At 26.8% G+C, this 19,093-nt stretch overlaps 2 protein-coding genes across 4 annotated transcripts; one reads left to right on the top strand and one right to left on the bottom strand.

Annotated features, from left to right (window-relative positions):
- Nucleotides 1-1,693: 1,693 nt before the first annotated feature.
- On the top strand, nt 1,694-13,136 carry LOC107169322 (putative divalent cation/proton antiporter TMEM165). 2 transcript variants are annotated; one of them, XM_015519041.2, is made up of 6 exons: nt 1,694-2,824; nt 5,469-5,644; nt 11,850-11,969; nt 12,368-12,532; nt 12,600-12,705; nt 12,778-13,136. In XM_015519041.2, the coding sequence occupies exons 1-6, from the start codon at nt 2,509-2,511 to the stop codon at nt 12,855-12,857; spliced, it is 963 nt and encodes a 320-aa protein (XP_015374527.1). In that variant the 5' UTR covers nt 1,694-2,508; the 3' UTR covers nt 12,858-13,136. The 2 variants fall into 2 exon arrangements, with proteins under 2 accessions (XP_015374527.1, XP_015374528.1); XM_015519042.2 differs by lacking the exon at nt 11,850-11,969 and having other exon boundaries at nt 1,695-2,824.
- Nucleotides 13,137-14,618: 1,482 nt separating this feature from the next.
- Cep97 (centrosomal protein 97kDa) lies at nt 14,619-19,042 on the bottom strand. Of its 2 annotated transcripts, XM_015519030.2 has the most exons (11): nt 18,755-19,042; nt 18,370-18,512; nt 18,137-18,295; nt 17,976-18,077; nt 17,594-17,862; nt 17,224-17,408; nt 16,770-17,153; nt 16,573-16,696; nt 16,408-16,507; nt 15,589-15,669; nt 14,619-15,130 (listed from the first exon to the last, which is right to left on the bottom strand). In XM_015519030.2, exons 1-11 carry the CDS (start codon nt 18,759-18,761, stop codon nt 14,903-14,905), a joined length of 1,782 nt encoding a protein of 593 aa, XP_015374516.1. In that variant the 5' UTR covers nt 18,762-19,042; the 3' UTR covers nt 14,619-14,902. The 2 variants fall into 2 exon arrangements, with proteins under 2 accessions (XP_015374516.1, XP_089085214.1); XM_089229088.1 differs by lacking the exon at nt 18,137-18,295.
- Nucleotides 19,043-19,093: the final 51 nt, after the last annotated feature.

A 19,093-nucleotide genomic window follows, 5' to 3' on the forward strand; every position in this document is an offset into this window, starting at 1 on the left:
TATTATGATTTATTCATATTTCCTAATTTTTAATTAAATAATTTTAATATAAATATTTTTATGGACAAATGTTCATAGCAATCTTTGTATTTAATATTTATTGTTTTCATTAAAACTAGACTTCGGCGCCACTGCGTACTACGTTCGCGGATCGACGCGGTCAGGCCACCGCCTAAAGAAGACATTCTGGGTTATACGCAACGCAACTTATCCACGGTGTGGATTTCCATCGATATCGATCCATACCAGCATTCATCGCACGGGAGGATCCACTAGCCGACCTCACGTACGTAGTACAATCCGTCTACGTCCAAAATAATGTAAGATTTAGCCATTATACTATTATAATATAAAAAAAGGTTAGGTTAGGTTAGGTAGTAATTGTTCCAACCAAATTTTCATGCGAACATCAAGTCTCGAATTTTATTTATGTACTTCACAACCAACGACTGATCTCGCGTTCGCCGCTTCCACGGCCCGCCGGGACGTCGCACCGCGCGGACGTTCTTGACCGTTGGTGGCGCACACGGATCTTTCTCTTTTGTTACCGCGCGCGCTCTCGCACAAACACATCTCTTTGGTGTCGCTCGCCTTCGCCTGTTCATGCGTCGACTTTGTGTTCTCATTTTTGTCAACTAACTCGTTTAAGTCTTTATTCTCGAAACGCAACGCCACAACTGCACACAACACTGAATTACGGTAACGGACAACGGTATGATGAGCATGAGATCATAGACGTAAAAAGGTAACTGCAGACGAGTCGCTCGAATACTGCACGGTAAACAGCCCACGAAGATCAGCCGAAAACGAAAGACGTACGCTGTGCTCGCGTTTAATTTTTGCGGCGGTGAGTAAGCCTTGAGATGCGGTGGCACAGGTGACCACATATAGCAAAAGAACCTCAAATTCGGATTATAATTTAATACATTTTCAAGCCACTGCCAAATCTAGCTAATGATGAGTTATGAGTGTTATACTGTTATGAGTTTATGACATTATTCTAGACGAAACATTCAACACAATAATTATTGTTACAATAGATTTGAAATTTTAATATAGAAAACAAAATTAAATTTGCTTTTCTTATGATGGTATCATATTGTGAATACTGAATAATAATATAATCCAAATAATGGTAATATTACGTTATGCTGTGGGGAGCTACACGGTGGTATGAGTGATTCATAATTCAATAATAATTGTGGTAACCCCCTCCCCAGATTTGAACTCTAAATTTTGCAATTTTGTAGTTATTGCTATTGCTATGTACCTATAATGTCAATATGGCTATAATAAAACAGTTATGCAAACATCAAATGACATTATTATAAATTATACGTTAAAATGTTAAATCCACGTGACAAAATGCAAAATATATTATGTAAATACTACACAAAACATTTCACGATTAAAAATTTTATATTTTACGTACATGAACATAATGCAACGTGTAGATATATTATTAGTTTATTACAGTTCAATATTATTCAATATTTATTATTTACAATAATATTAATCGTGCGATTTTTACAGATGATAGAATCTGATGATATCGCTATGCCGCCGTGCTGTACAAACCGCGGCCACCCGACGACCAACCTCCACCCAAGTCCACCTCTTAATAATAATTTTTATCGACACTGCTCGGAATGCCGACTGTACGCACCGGCACCGCGCGACTGCACGAGTGTGCACGCCGCAACGCGACCGAAATGTTGTGCGTATATCACTTATCACTGCATTAGAGATCAGTATTCGCTAATCACTAATCAGTAATCACTTTTCGGTTGTACGGACGACGTACTGACGTACTGTTAACTGCTATATAGTAGACAGCGAGTGAGTTCAAGTTGTAGTGCTACTAAATTATAGTGCTAGTGCGCTGTTTAACGTTCAGTATTCCCTGTGTGTACACGTGAATGCCGAACGACCGAACCTACTACGTACACGCGCTCCAACGCCAATCATCAACGTTGTCGGCGACAACCACGGACGTACGCAGTAACACGCGCCGATCTTGCGTTTCGTGCGGTAAACACTTCACGCAACCACTTACCGCCTATCGTCGTCGGGCCTGCCGGCTGCCGATTGCCGAACGTTCGTTAATTGCGGACATGGCGGGACAACCGTTGGACGTGTTTCGTGTAGAGCCCGTAATTTCAATTGTGTTTTTTTACGGTAAATTATTTTCTTCCGAAGTATAACTCAACTAATCAGTTATCATAAATTAAAAATAAATTATTATTACCATTACGTACTGTTGTTTGATAGTTACGTTGATTTTATTGTTATAACTATATATACATATTTCTTTTTTGTTCAAACAGTTTTGAGTTAGTTTTTTCATTACTTACCAAAACTCTAATAGTTAATTTTTATTTTATTTTAATCATGTGAAATTGGTGTCCTATTAATCGTTGACACTTAATGCATGTGCCCAATCCGTTTTTGGGTATATTCATTACCGTAATTTTTTGACTGCGCTTGTAAAGTTTCACTCCAAGAACAATGTTTGCAAGATTTGGTGTGCTGTGTGTGGTCCTGATAGGCACGGCTATAGTCAGTTCACTCCCAGTGGACGAAAATGATGATCTACTACCTGCGGACATTGGCGATTCACTGCCTTCTGAGCAAACAACAAAACATACACCTACCGTTTCTCTAGGACTGGTGCATGCCTTTGTTGCATCACTTTCTGTGATAGTTGTCTCTGAGTTGGGTGACAAGACATTTTTCATTGCTGCTATTATGGCCATGCGACATTCGAGAATTACAGTATTCACTGGTGCTATATCTGCTCTTGCACTTATGACGATCTTATCAGGTAATACCTACATGTTTTGTTTTATATCTTAAAATAATTCTAAGTACCTACTTCATTAGCTTTAATGACACGAAAATATAACAACAATTATTTACATAGGTTTTTTCATAGCTCTAGAAATGTCTGGTAGTTATTAATCAGTAACTATTAATCACAATAGTCTATTGCGTAATAAAGATGTACCTAATTATCATTTGACATTAAATTGATTAATTTTAGTTTTAGTTTATACGTTGATTCTTAAGTCTTCCTTAATAGTTGTAAAATTGATAAATCTGTAATAAGTAGTAGGTATTTTGCTTCAAATTTTTGACCATCTCAAATTTATTTTATTTGACTAGATCTCAAATAGATATTAAAGATGCGGAAACAATGTGTATTTGCAAAATGTTTTCTATTAGGTAGACAATATTATAATTGTATGTTTATAACATCACAATATACAATTTTAAAACAAGTATAAATGTATTTCAAAATGTGAGTCAAAATTTAAAATGAAAATCACCAAAACACATTTTGTGTAGGTATTTAATATATTTATTGATTATTTATATAATATGGCGTACCTATCTTACATTTTATATTTGTAACAAAGGTTTGACTATTATTATATAATTCATAAAATGTTCAATAACACTAACCATTTCAAGATTTTTTTTTTAAATCAGCAAAATTTTTAATAATTATGTCAATAATTGGATCTTAAAATCTAATTAAATCTCACACATTCTTTTCATATCATTAACTTTGGGAATTTTCCCTTAATAAATATGTATTTTAGAGGATATGATACCCTCATGTGTTGTCTCTGTCTTACAAGTGGGTATTGTGTAACATGGCTAATTTTACACTCAGCAAATTACGTTTAGCTCCGTTAGTTCAAAAATTAGAGTGAATTGACCTCTTATAAAATTTAAAGGTAAGAATATTATTTAGATGACCTCATGGGCTTTTTACTATATTTTAATTTTAAAGCGAATTATAATTATTTTAAAATTTAAAAATACTTACAACTCACTTCAATATTTGTTTAGATGTTTTAAGAAATTTGACCGTTAAATGGGTTGCTTTAAACTCCTTAGTTTAGTACTTACCTAATGAAATTTTTTTCACAAAATGGTACAATTATCAATTGTAGGTAAATCTTATAATACTTAATTTGATTTATATATTTTAATGAGTATAATATAATTATGCAATAATGCACAAAATACACAATTATTGTCAATATGATATGAATATTCATTTCCGTGCATGATAAAAATAAATACATTTATAACATCCCCTTATTTGTGCTACTCCTATTTGGTTTCCCAATTAGTAAGTATATTATATAAGTGTAAAGATTATTACATCTACAAAATCTTAAATAATTCTAGTTAGGTAGGTATAACTACTTATGTGTTTTAATTTAAAACAAAATAGAATAAAAATATCAATACTTTAGCCGGTAGCTAACCTACCCAGTATTAAAATTAAAAATGATGTAGTTCAATGTTCATCTTTACCTATATTTTTAGTAAATTTGTAGGTATGTATTCTATACTAACCACATAAACCTATTGTGCCGCTAAGATGTAGAATGTTTATTTCAAATAAAGACATAAAAACCCGAGTAAAAAACTAATTATAAAACTATAGAGAATTTTTACTGCCTAGTTAATTTCTATTTCTTTTAAACTATATTGTATTACCTAAATAATTATTACTTTTAAATAATTAAAATCTTATGTTATTAAATAACGAAAGGATATAATTACATAACTATTAAAAATATTTTGTTACCTAAAATTGTTGTAATATTTGTATTGTGTACAATACTGCAGTAACAACAAATGTACACTATATTTACTTATTACCATTGACTATTGAGTGTCTATAAACATACAAATATATATTCAATGCTATTACTCTTTGTTACTACTTACTAACTATATGTTGAAATACCACTAACATTGAAAGTTTTGACACATTCAATTGTTTGTGTTGTTTTGTAATGACATACAGTATTTAAAAGTCTGAAACTATTTATGTATCATTTGTACATACTTTAGGGTCATACGTCAAACTTGCTCAACCATATAATATGCTTTTATTTAAATTTGGAATTTTGGAATTTTTTAGTACACCAACCTACATAAATATAATAGGTGATTAGGTGTTTTGATGGTGATATAAACTTCTGTTTTTCTAATATGAATCAAAATTTTTAAGTAGGTACTTAGGTAATCAGTCTCATTTTCAGAAAATGTTGATGCATTTGAAATATAAATATTCTAAATTTAAATTCAAATGAACATTTTGAGTTGTTAAATTCATTGTAGGTACCAACTACCAAGAATGATAGACATTTATTATCTATTTACATCAAATATAAAATATATACCTAACTAGAATATTTAGTGGTACTTATTATACTCAACAGAAGATTATATTACCACCAGGATACTAAAAAAATTTAAAATTGTATCCTACATAAAAAAACCACAACTCAGAATTTAATTAAAAGCATGATTATAAGCAAAATAGAAGTGAGCATGCTTGTTGAATCATCCTATATCATATAAAATCCTTCCAAACATTTTAAATTAGATACTCTTTTGAAGAAAATTTTCAATTTAATTATATTTTATTATTTATACAGTTTTATTTGGATATGCAGCAACAGTTATACCTCGTGCATACACATATTACATATCAACAGCTTTATTTGCTGTGTTTGGACTTAAAATGTTAAGAGAAGGTTTCAAAATGTCTCCCAATGAAGGACAAGATGAGCTTGAAGAAGTACAAGCTGATTTACGACGAAAAGACGATGAGGTAAAGATTAAGTTTTATCTATGAATAAGCAGAAAGCTTTAATTTGGCAAACAATTTAATTTTATGTGTATGTTATTTTAAAAATTAGTATGTGTTAATGAAAGTGGTGCTATACAATATTAAATGCTTGGTTTCTCAGTGTTAACCAGTTAATGTATTATACCTAAATTAAATATATACTTAGGTTAAATCGGTTATATCATACACACAATAAAAAAAAAAAATATTATCAACATTTACATAAAGTAATTTTAATTAAATAATAAAAAATAACATAGAATGTACTTTGTTCTATAGCTAGTAGGCTCGTTAGTAGGTTTTGAGTATACTTAGTCATTGAGTAGGTCACTGTAATATATGTGTTAAATTTGAACTCAATGATGAATCACTGTATACAGAAAACAATTCTGTGCTTAGATAGTCATGTCAGCCTATATTTCTATATATTTTCTATAAAAAGAAGGTAGTTTATTCTAATTTTTGCTAAAAAAATAATTACTAACCCTAAAGTCAGGATTGTCATATTATATATTAAGATCATAGTCACCTGTCTTTTAATCACCATCAATAATGGAAAAACAATATAAATAGTAAAATTAACTTACCATGTATGATATTATTATTTCAATGTTCTTAACTTCATATAATTATTATGTTGATACCGGCATATCGCATGCGGTTTAATGGTGTGAATAATATGTTCATGGTACTTATATGCATTGCTAAAATCTAAATATTTTGTAAATGTCACTATACTCTGTTCAAAATAATAAACGTCTGCGGTGGCCAGCTATTATGCATAGGTGTGGATTAACTACATGTACAAGCAATAGATGTGACCGGGCCGTCGGACACGAAAATTGGTTGCCGCCGCGGACGTTTTTTTATTTTGAACATATTATATATTTGCGTGTAGTTAATAATGATTATGTAAATAAATCCCTACGGATAATATTAATTGTTGAGTTTTAAAAAATTACCTAAAATTGTAATTTTTTGTTTCAATTTTGTCATGAATATACTAATATAAATATTTGGTAAACATTTCAAGTTTATGATTATTGTTTGTTAAATTTAAAAAAATTTCTACTTTATTGAGTGATTGGATTTTGTTCCGCTAAATTTCTACATTTTCCTACTAGATCCAATGTGCTATAAATCACCCTCTGAGGGAATTGGAGATTTAAAAAATTGTGTAAAAAATAAACTACTCAATTAAACGTTTTTACAATCAAGCAATTAAAAAACAATTAATCTACCTATTGAAATGTTAAGACTAAAAGATAATTTAATAAGTCAGTTTACTTATACATTTACCTTAATATATATTATGTATGAGTAAATGTTAAACAAAAATACCCAAACTTTAGTAAAACACCGATTTATTTTAATAAGTGTTTCCCAGAACAAAATAATTTAAAAAGAAGTTATAGGATATTGTATTAACTACCAGATTTCTTAGAATGATTATCATAATATTTTTTTTTTCTTTAAAGAATTATAAACTATATTCAACACAGGTATAGATTATTATATATATATGACATTTTAAAAATTTAAATCAAACTATATACACATCAGTAAAAATAAAAACAACAACTGTTAATAGTACTTTTTTAGTGAACCATTTACCTATTGTAGTTAATTTTGTAATACAATTCTTAATAATCATACTATTAATCTTCTTAGCTTAATATAGGAATACCTATAACTAGTTATTATAAATTATTTAGAGTCTTTAAAAAATTGACAGATTGACCTATTTCAGATAATTATTAAAAAAATGTATTTGGAAACACTTAAAAATTATTAGTCTAGTATCAAATCAGTAGCACCTTTTTTGTGGTACCACAGTCCAAAGCGGTAGGTATGTTAAAATTTAACTTGAAATTGTTTATTTGGTATTCAAAATTAGCAAATGTAATTATAACAAACACAATTTTAACACAATTATTTAAAATTAAATTTAAATTAAAGTACTTTATTTTGTGTATGATCTATCCATATCCGAAACCTATACGCCATCTTACTTTTTTATTATCTATTAATGGTTATTGTTCTCTTTAAAAATTTCATTAATTTATGGCAATTAGTTGGATGATAATAAAAATTAATTTCTTCTGTCCAATTAATCTATTATTTTAATAACTAATAGTATTTACATTCCTTAAAAAAATCAAATCTACTCATTCGTATAAATATAATTCTTTCATCAATGCCTACTATTAATATCATAAAATATATTTTTACCTATAAGTATTTAAATATATCACAAGTAATCAACTCTAATTTTACTTATTAGTTATGACTAAGAAAATAAAATACTATATCTATTTATGTTATATTATTGAGTACTTTAGAGAGTTAATCGCGATTAAACTCAAAATAAATGTATTATCATATTATGTACTATAAATATTTTTAATTACTATAAGAATAGGTACTCAAAATTTGAATAATATAAATTTCTGTTATTTGTTCAAATTGCTTTTAGCCTGTGTTAATAACTTTTATTTTTTGGGTAAAATCTATGTTATCTATGCTTGGCTTACCTTTTATACATTTTTTGATAACTTGAAAGTATATAATGGTTATTGAACTATATGTTTTTATCCTTAATGCTTCATATATTTCCTTTGCCTTTTGTTTTGTTTGTATTCTCTAATATTATTAAATACCTGATATATATTTGAATTAAGTAACAATATAGTTTAAATATGGATAGGTATATTATACTGCTTACAATTTTGTAATGTAGTTAAAAATTAAAACATATTATTTAAGCATAAAGTTTTGATAAAATAGTTGAGATTTGAGGAATTTAGAATATCCTTAGCCGCATAATCAACATTATTAAAACAAAAAGGTTTAGTTTTCAAACATATTTAAAAATATTTTTTGTAAATTAAATAATTATATTAGGTAATATAATTTTTTCTATGACACTAATTACAACTTTAAAGGATTGTATATTGCATCTGTATTTAAGGAGTTTGTAATAGCATTGATTATAGTCATTATTTAATAACATAATATTTATAAATTATAATTAATGGTAGTAGTTAAGAAGATTACCTATGTGCATAGTGCATGTGAACCTTATAGTCGATCATTTTTTATTAGTATGTGTACATATATCATAGTTAATTCATAAGTCATAACTAAAGTGTGGATTTTTATGCAATTCTATATTTTTTGCTCTTCATATTTTTTAGTAATTTTTACAAAAAAAAAATATAGTTCAAAATTTAAAAACTTGTAAAATCTCTTGTTTACATATTACTGCATATATTGTATAACGTTTACTGCATATTAAATTTGTGCATATTTTTACAAAATTCAAAATTTATTGCATAATTATGCAAAAAGTTAAGAAAAAAAAGCAATAATTTAATTTCGTCAAGTTGAAAATCAAAAAAAAATATTTCTAGGCACTAAATAGTAATTGAAATAAAGATAAGTTTATTAATTAGATACTTAATTAATAATTATCAATTAAAATTGTTTTTACCTTTTTAGTCTATTTTTTTGATTTCAACTGTATATTAAAATCTTGCACCCTAGTCATAACACATAACTTTTACACGCACGTGTCATGACAATGTAGAACTATGCACTACATATTAGTGGTGGACATATTCAGATTTGTCGAATCCGGATTTATTAAATCGGGAATTCAACTTGATTTTGCTGTTTGATGACTCATTTGTATATAATAATAATATTTTAATTCTATAACATAATTTTTAGACATATAAAATATTATACCAAATTTCGAATGTATTTTAAGTAGGTAGGTACCAGTGATATCATAAAACTTAAATAGTAATTTACTGTTCAATTTTCATTATAATAAAATAAAATAATTTATTTTACCATACATTAAAAATAATTGGTAGTCATAAGTCACATACAATCAAACCCATAAATCTGCATAAGAATTTTATTCCAATCCGGTTTTAGATATTCCGATATTTGGACTTCATACTCATCCCTTCTACATATGTCATTAGTCATTACTCTTCCAATTTTGAGTGTTTTTTATTTTTACTTAAAGTACCTATGTGCCTAATTTCTGTACAATGGGATTGCCTGAATTTTGAATGAGAGGTGGAGGATTGCCAATAAAAAGTACTTAATATTGTATGAACATGTTTGGTTTTACATTTTACATATTATATAATATTATGTAATAACTATATATAAAAATTTAAAGGTGCCCCCTCCCCCATGTCCATTATGTTCTGTTTCTTCAGAAAACACCACTTATTCTCTACATCATACAAAATTAACTATTTTTTTAAAAGACTACTATAAACAAATTTTTACTTGTCAATAATTTTTCTGACATTTTCAGATTTTTTAATCAAATTTTTATCTGAGGATAAGTTAAAATTTAAGTATTGTAAGATTGTTCTCAAGTAAACTATGATAAATTCAGATTTTCTTACAGCTAAATTATTTATTGGATTTGATTAGTTTGATTGATACAAATTTCTGATGAATAAAGTATTATGTTTTGGTATAAAATAATGATCGTATCCCTTTTCAATCTCCTTAATTTCTTAAACTCATGTACCCATTATATCATAAGATCTGTTCTTACTTTATTTTTTATTGATGAGACGTAATACCTTTTATGAATTTGTTTTTGCTTAATATTTACCAATTATAAAATAAAATGTTTATAGAATGTATATTTAATGTAAAATAACTTATAACCTTCACATTTACTAAGTTTTCCTGTTATTAATTCTTTAAAAAGATGTGAATATCAATCTTATAAACATAAAAAAATAATTTTATGATTGGTATAGTGAAAATATAGAGATTTGTTTTTAATTTTGACTACATTTTCAATTACTTAAAATAAAGATGAAAATATCTGAGCAAGTTCTCTCATCATTCTTTTTTTTTTCACTTAAGAAATAATATATTAAGTAGGTACTCATTTTTAAATGTAGATATTTTGGATATACTTTGGTATACCTAATTAATATTTAATATTCATTTAAACAATTTTTATTATATCAGTTACACTGATGTCAAACATAAAATTATTAGGTACCTATATTATACTTACATAAGTAACCCATTGTAGACGAAAAAAAACTAAATAATAATATCAATTCAAAGTATTATTTTACTGAACCTTTTTGTCAGGCTATAATAGTAATTATTTTAATTTCCAGAGGACCATAGTTTGATTGATAAGAAAATAATAATGAAAGATAGGTCAATATATTTTTATATAACTTATTTTCATTAAAATTGGAATATCGTTCTCAAATAAAATCACATAAGGAATTTAAATGCATTTTCAATAGAGTTATGGCTTATCACATCAGAAAAGACTGATTTTATAAAAAAATAAACCTATTTATCTTAAAAAACTGTATGTTTGTGATTCCCTTAAAAATCATTTTCTACTATAATCATAATTGCTCAAGTGTAAGGCTGTGAATTGTTACAACATTCATGAAATGATTCATAATGGGTCTATTATAATCTACAACTATCTGAAAAACAAGATAAGGTGCTGAATGTTAGATCCTATAAATTATACATATAACATTTAATTGATGGTCATTTTCATTAATAATATGAACGTGTGTAATTTTAAAATTATAAATCCATAATTATCTATATATGACCTGCATTTTTATATTATATATAGTATCTGTATTGAATTTAAACATAACTAATTTTGCTACCATAATTGATAAAAGACAAATATCTGATCTGTGGTTCCTAATTGCTTGGGTATTCGTTAATTATTATTTTTAGTGATTTGAATTATAATTTAAATGTATTTCCTCTATCACTGTATATAAAAAGATTGTAAGCTGAGCTTGGTTTACCTTAAAATGATAAACATTTTGCTAAACACTGATTCTTGTTTAAATTGTTTCTGTCTTTCTTTTTTTTTTCTCAAAAGTTACTAGCAAATTTAAAAAATCATAGGCTGCTTTGCTCTATTCAGAATTTCAAAACAATTGCTTATTTGTGATCAATAATTACAATTTAAGTATTAAATATATTAGTCTTAAACTGTATTTATTATTTTGTTGTAGTCTTCAAATTATTAATTAATATTATAGGTTAATCCATTTTTTTTTTTCATTTTGGCATTTTTTCTAACATAATCCTTCTACACTTCTTTGGGCTGTTTATTATTTGGGAATAAATTATTAAATACCTAAAGAACAAGAAGAATAATAAAGATGCGTCGCCAGTTACCGAGAAAGACGATAAATCGCCTGCGGTTGTGCCATCTGTGGTTGAAACTATCAACGTGACTGTTGACAATAGTACTGACTTTAAGGTAAGAAGAACTGTATAAAATATATACAATACTGTAAAATGTGATGATAATGACAAAAACTGTTAGATACCGTAAATTATTTATTGTTAATTACTACTATAATACTGTAGTGAGTTATACCAAATAAATAAAAATGTAGGTATAATTAATTTTTTTCAAATCATTGCAGCATGAAATATTTTCCCAGTAAAATAACTGCTCGTAGATTTTCAATGGCTTTTTAATTAGGTGTAATTTATATTACATTTAATTGTTTAACTTTAGTAATAATTATTACCTAATCGCAGTGTCTCTAAAGTACTCAAGTGAAATATAATATTATCTGAAATTATTATGTTCACTATTATAATGCTGAATAAATTGTATGTTTTATGCTGAAATTGACTTTGATACCACAGGATGCAGACATTGAACAACAGGCTCCAAAAAGATGTCGATTGCGATTCGGCAGTAAGAGTTTGTTGATTGTGTCAAAAACTCTGATACAAGCTTTTACAATGACATTTCTTGCAGAATGGGGTGACCGTAGTCAATTAGCCACAATAATTTTGGCAGCTAGAGAAGTATAAAATATTAAAACCAAGACTTCAAATTTATTATTTTGAATTTGAATTTTTAAACCATTTTCAGGATGCTTATGGTGTTGCACTTGGAGGAGTCCTAGGACATTCTTTATGTACAGGATTAGCTGTTATTGGTGGTCGTTTCATTGCTCAAAAAATATCTGTTCGAACTGGTTAGTATTGTAGAATAAATAGGTAATAAATAAAAACATGAAATAATAAATTATGTGTTTGTATTTTTATAGTAACTATTGTTGGTGGTGTTGTATTTATAATGTTTGCCGTGACTGCACTAATGTTTGATCCAAACGAAGGAGAAACATAGCCATAAGAATAACAACTATTAAGGCCATTGCAAATGCTCCAGTTCCAGAACTCAGCATACTTAGTTCATCTGTGATATTTATATTTCACTATTCTTTTTAGTGTATGCATTCATTCAAGTTTAAAATTCAATAATATTGGTTAATTTTTGTATTATTGATCTATATATATGTTATATTTGTATAAATAAAGTATTATTAATGAGATTTATTGCCATAAGGTATAACAATGTTTAGTATATAAACAGTGAATGATAATAAAAGTGATATATTTGCCTAAATACTTTTGTCAATTACTTAATTATATTTTAATAGTTTTAATTATCTAACTATGTACGATAAGTATCGTACAAATAAATTATAATTTGTTTGAATATGTCATAGTCGTATATCATTTTTAACATCAAATCAATTTTATTTGTACAATAAAATATTATTTTTCATTATAAATAACATAAAATAACACTTTTTATTACTTCTTTTTCCATACAATGACTGTTGTGTAATTGGTTGTAACTTTTTAGCCTTGAACCTAAATCAAAAGTACTCTGTTTATAATTGCAGCAGAGATTTAAGGCTATACTGAATTTTTTTGTATAGGACTTCTATGAGGTAGTGTTGGTATATGCCACATATTATATATTATATATATAGCTCATTGTGTTGTGGTATACACTCAACTGCAGAAACAATCCGAAATTCGGATTAAATAATTGTAATCCATATTCCAGATTGGTCAAAATAATGCTCAGCACTAGGTTATACCCATAGAAAGTGTGATGATGAGCATTTTAAATAGGCAATGATTATTTCTAGTGCAATGTGATTGTGTGAAATTATACATAATGTCGGGAAAATCTAGAGGCATCCAGAATTGATACAGAGTAAGAATAGTGATACAATAACAATATGTAGTGAAATAATGAATTATAATTATTAATTTATAATATTTTATTATTCTGTACTCAGTTGGTATTTTATGTCAAATACCCCATCCAAAAATAATTTTATTTTATTTGTAGTTTTAATTCACAATCTGAGTGATTCAAGGTAATAGGTTTCCTTTTCAACTTAAACGATCAAGTCTTGAAATAGAATGTAGTCTTGATGTATCACATATTATTGTAGTAGTAGGTATTATGTTAAAAATTTATATTTATACATGTATTATTTAAGATTATGTAACTTGTTTATGTTTTGTAAGTTATAGATTATTTATTGAATTAGTTTTAGTATAATTCAGTGTTTATTTTAAACATAATGTATACATATAAAGGGAAAATTGTGATAAATTTAAGTAAAAAACATTTTTTGGTGATAAAATTGAGCATCACCTTCCAATTAATTATCAGTAATTAAATTATTCTATACTTAACATAAGTCTCCTGTTTCTTAAAAAAGTGTTGTATTTTTTTACCTAATATTATTGAAAATAAAATCTTGTATATCCTCAAACAAAATCTATTAAAAATGTAGTTGATCACAGTATAAATTGGGCAATAACGAAGTATATATTTATCAGAGAGCAATAATTATTAATAACACATGCCATATATAGACAGCGGAACCTAGAGAACTCGAATCAGTTGGGGACAAAAAAAAAATTCAAGTTATTGAAAATTCAAGTTACGGAAGTTCACACATATCATGTAAGGTACACAGGGGCCAAGGTATTCCTTTGGGTAATCAAAAATTCGACTTGTATAGCAACTTGTGGACGTGAATAAACACTGAACTCCGTTATAGATAAATCAACAGAACGCTTATAAAATTATTTTCATTATATATTATCATCGTAAAAAACCTATAAGAATACATTATAACATAGATTATGTATTATACATTATTATTATTATTATTATGTATTATAATAATAAATTTCTTAAATTTAAAATAGATATAATAAATATATTTTATTTAAAGGAATAATTAAGTTTAATCAGTTTTGACTAGATCATTGAAACAGTATTCATGGTTTTTCAACAATGAGTACAAAATTATTATACAATAGATATTTTGGACAGTTCTGATTTTATAGATTAATAATTTAGATATCTGAAGGTATTGCAGTTGCGTTAGTAGTTTTTACAACTTGATTTGTACACGATTTAGAGAGGGGAAGGAAATTGGGCCTAGTTATTATGTTGGTGTTCGGACAACTTTCTTCAACTGGTGTCTGTACAGCAGTGATATCTGTTTGTGTTTCTGCAACACTCTGCGATAAAGGGCTTACACACCGTAATACATGATCCATTGACTCCTGCAGCTGTTGAACCTTAAAAAATATGTAAATGTTTTTTTTTTCTTTAACTGTGTTTTAATAAGAAAAAATCCACAATATTAATATACTTTATCATACTTAAATTTTTTAAACAAATAGAAGGATAAATTTAGTTATCTTAAAGTAAAATGTTTAATAGTTATTAAGTTAGAAATCTAAAAGAAAACATAAGGTTTTCAACTTTGTTTTAATTTTTTTTGCTGATTTTTGGTATTTCTATAAACTTAGAAAATTAAAAAAAAAATAATATTTCAAAATACCACCTAAAAATGATTAATAATTTTTAGCTAAGGTTATTAAGACCTTAGATTTGTAAAAATGTATGATTAGTTAATTATTCATAATGAAAAATGAAATAAACATTGTTATAAAATCACAATAGTAATACATTTCTCTCATAACAATTAGTTATTTTTACTCTAAAAACGTAAAATAATCACAATATTAAGTACCTTAATATCCAATGAAGAGCATGTCAGACACTTGGAATTGCCATTATTTTCACTGCCTAATTTGTTGTCCATTGTGTTAACCTTTAAACATCAACAGTATTAATTTATTAATTTTTAAATATATGAAAAAATTATATTGGAGGTTTCACAAAAAATTTAAATATTCTATATTAACCTAACCTATTTAAATTTCTTATTTTATTTTTCTGATTATAACAATTTAATTATAGCAGAGTAGTTACTAGTTTATGAGTTATAAGTATTGTTTAACTACTCATCTAAAATTAGATTTGTGTGTATCACAAGATTTCATAAAATATTCCGTTCAAGAATATAAAATTAAAAATAAATGTTGCCATACTCAACAATTAAAATATAAAAGAGATTTAAAAATAGTACATTATTTTCAACAATATTTTGTTTTTTGTAGACCTAGAAATAATTTTCAAAAAAGTTATTGGTCTTAGCTGTAATTAAATAATAATAGTAATTATATTTTAAACAACATTTAAAAAATAAATGTTAATTTTGCTTTTAAATAAATCTAAATCAATTAAATAACACAATACTCTGAAGACTTTTATAATGTGTATGTGAAAAAAAAATTAATATTATCAGAATATGGTGAATGATGGACAATGAGTTCATTATTTTGGTATTAGTTTAATACTGTTTTAAATCGTATTTTTGTTTTTTTTTAAACTATTGCTACTAGTGACCTACCACACGTCCACACACCATATTTTTAGAACCATTTAATGTAATTATAAATATAGTGAATGTGTCATTATATCAAATAAATTATATTAATATAAATACCTTTTTCCATAACTCGTTTATAGCTTGCATTTGTAATACTACTAATTTATGTTCTTTTTCGAGAGTACTTTTGGTATCTACTAAATCTTTGCTCATTTGCCTAAAAATCCCAAACTTATATAATTAAAAAAAAAAAGAAAAAAACATTTAGATGAAATGTCTTACTTAATGTATTGATTGAAACGTATCATTTGTACATGTTGATATATATTAGATACATTTTTATCCAAATTTCTAGTACGATATCCTCTCCACATTTTTTGTATTACAACGGCTGATTGGTGTAAATCTATATAAAATATTAATACCATACAAATAAATAAAATAAACAGTATAAAATAATTATTTATATTTTAATTTACCTTTGTTATCAATACCGTTCATTTGTGATGCTTTATTTTTAATCATTCGTAATTTTTCCATAGTAGGTGCCCGAGACTCTTCACCAGCCGGAGTTTGAAGACCAATTATAGGTCTTTGTTTAGGTACACTTGGCGTCAGTGGACTAGGTAATGAGTCTATTATCGGCAACATAGTGCTGGCAGCTGGTAGAGGTGGAGATTGGACAAAAGAATTGGCTTCAGTCAATGGTAAATGGACACTGCGAGACATACTATTAGGTGTTCCTTGGCAGCTTTCTGATCCAGTAGATAGTCTTTGTGTTGTAGACTTCAATACACTAGGATCTAGACTTCTGGTCATCAATGATTCTTGTCCTGATTCTTTAATATTTGGTGTACTTGTTCCTATTAAAGGCAAAGTAAAATAATATATGACAATAACAATTTACTCTAATTCAAGTTATATTATACATACTATGTAGTTGCTCTCTATATTGTTGAGCTTTGCTTAAAACTAGTCTTAGTTTTCTTTCTTGCTCGGTCTCTAAAGTATGACTAGTAATTGGGCATGTTTCTGTTAAATAGTGAATAAGAGCAGCATGTTGTCCAGTATGAAATTTTCGTCCTTGACCTTGGCTATACAGCCACTCAGCTTTTAAACTGAAAATTAATGTGATTTACTTAATAGTTTTACAAATGTTGTCTCTATATCAGCAGCAGATTTTCAAAAAATTAGATATAGATACAAGAAAACAATTTTAATTTTTATACATTATTTTGTGGTTGGAAACACACATTAACAATGATTACCAAGTATAATTTGCATGGACTTTTCAAATACTTACTTTTCAATATCATCCACAGCATAACCATCAACTATTTTCACACTAGGGCACCAATTAACTATAAATGGTCTGTAGTTAAATGTGTATCCTTCTAGACAACTATTACCAGTTAAAGTTATTTCTCTTAACAAACCAAGACGACAAAGCTGGGATATTTCATTCAAATCATTAAGTTTGTTATTGGCTAAAGTAAGAGTTAGCAGGTTGACTGGAAGGAAATGTTGACAGTTGGTTAAATGACAAATATTATTTGAATGCAAGAAAAGCCTCTGTAAGTATGATAAAATGTTAGTTTAAATATTTCATAGGTGTAATACATAATTATAGTGCATATCATATGCATAACATTGACAATGATCTATTTAAAATTTATTCAACATACTTCAAGTTTTAAAAGATGACTTAAATTGGTAATGTATGATATGCTGTTGAAAGACAAGTCAATGTGCACTAAGTTGACATTGGTTGATAAATGTTCAATAATCTAAAAAAAAAAAACCACGATAATAAAAATTATAAATTTGATTGAAGAATAACACATACTTTGATTTTATTATTGGATAAATTAAGCGATGAAAGATTTACTAGATCTCTGAGCCCTTCAATACTCATCAAATGATTATTAGATAAATCTAATTTTACAAGTTTTGATAATTTTGCAACTGTATACATTCTCATCATCTGATTATGGCTTGCAATCAACTTTAAAAATGTATTTATATTTAGTTAAAAGCTTTTATAAAATAATGTTAAATATTATTTTTAAAACTATTTACTTCATTAAGTTCAGTAAATTGTTCAACATTTTCCAGTTTCTGTAAGCAGTTTTTTCGTACATCTAAGACTTTAATAATATGACTGTTTTCATTTTTTGGCAACTTTCGCAATTCTTGACTAGACAAATCTAATAACGTATTATCTAAAAAAATTTAAATTAAAATAATCATGTCAGAATGAATACTTTTTTAATGTGATAATAAATATTGTAAGCAAAGATACATTTTTTATTTATAAAACATAAAAGTTTAGGTAAATAGCTATCTATTGTTAATTTCTTGTGATATTGTAATTTGTAATTATGTTCAAACATAATGATTATTAACGCGATTATTAAAATGTATCGATCAAAAAAATCTAAAGAAAACAATCAAATAGGCTTACCGGTCATTTTGTAGAAAAAAATACAATGGTGTAAATAATATTACCGTGTAATATTATATTATATGATTCCACTTGAATACTATATCATAGGTACAATGATTGGCCAAGAACGGTTTTAAAATATCACATTTGTACAATAAATACAAAGATTTGATGAAAGCAAAATTAAAATTGTAAAAATACCGACTTAGGTTTAAAAAATAATTTATTTAATACCAAAACGTGATGATTTTAAAGTTCACTACTTAAATGTAAACTACTAAACCGTAAAAGACTAATTAAGTCTAAAATGTATCATCCCGATCCTTATCTTAGTATCACTATCATTATAGTCTAATA

This window comes from Diuraphis noxia, unplaced genomic scaffold (assembly GCF_037042655.1).
Source record: "Diuraphis noxia isolate RWA-SAM2 unplaced genomic scaffold, SU_Dnox_SAM2 contig0005, whole genome shotgun sequence".
Taxonomy (NCBI): Eukaryota; Metazoa; Arthropoda; class Insecta; order Hemiptera; family Aphididae; genus Diuraphis; species Diuraphis noxia.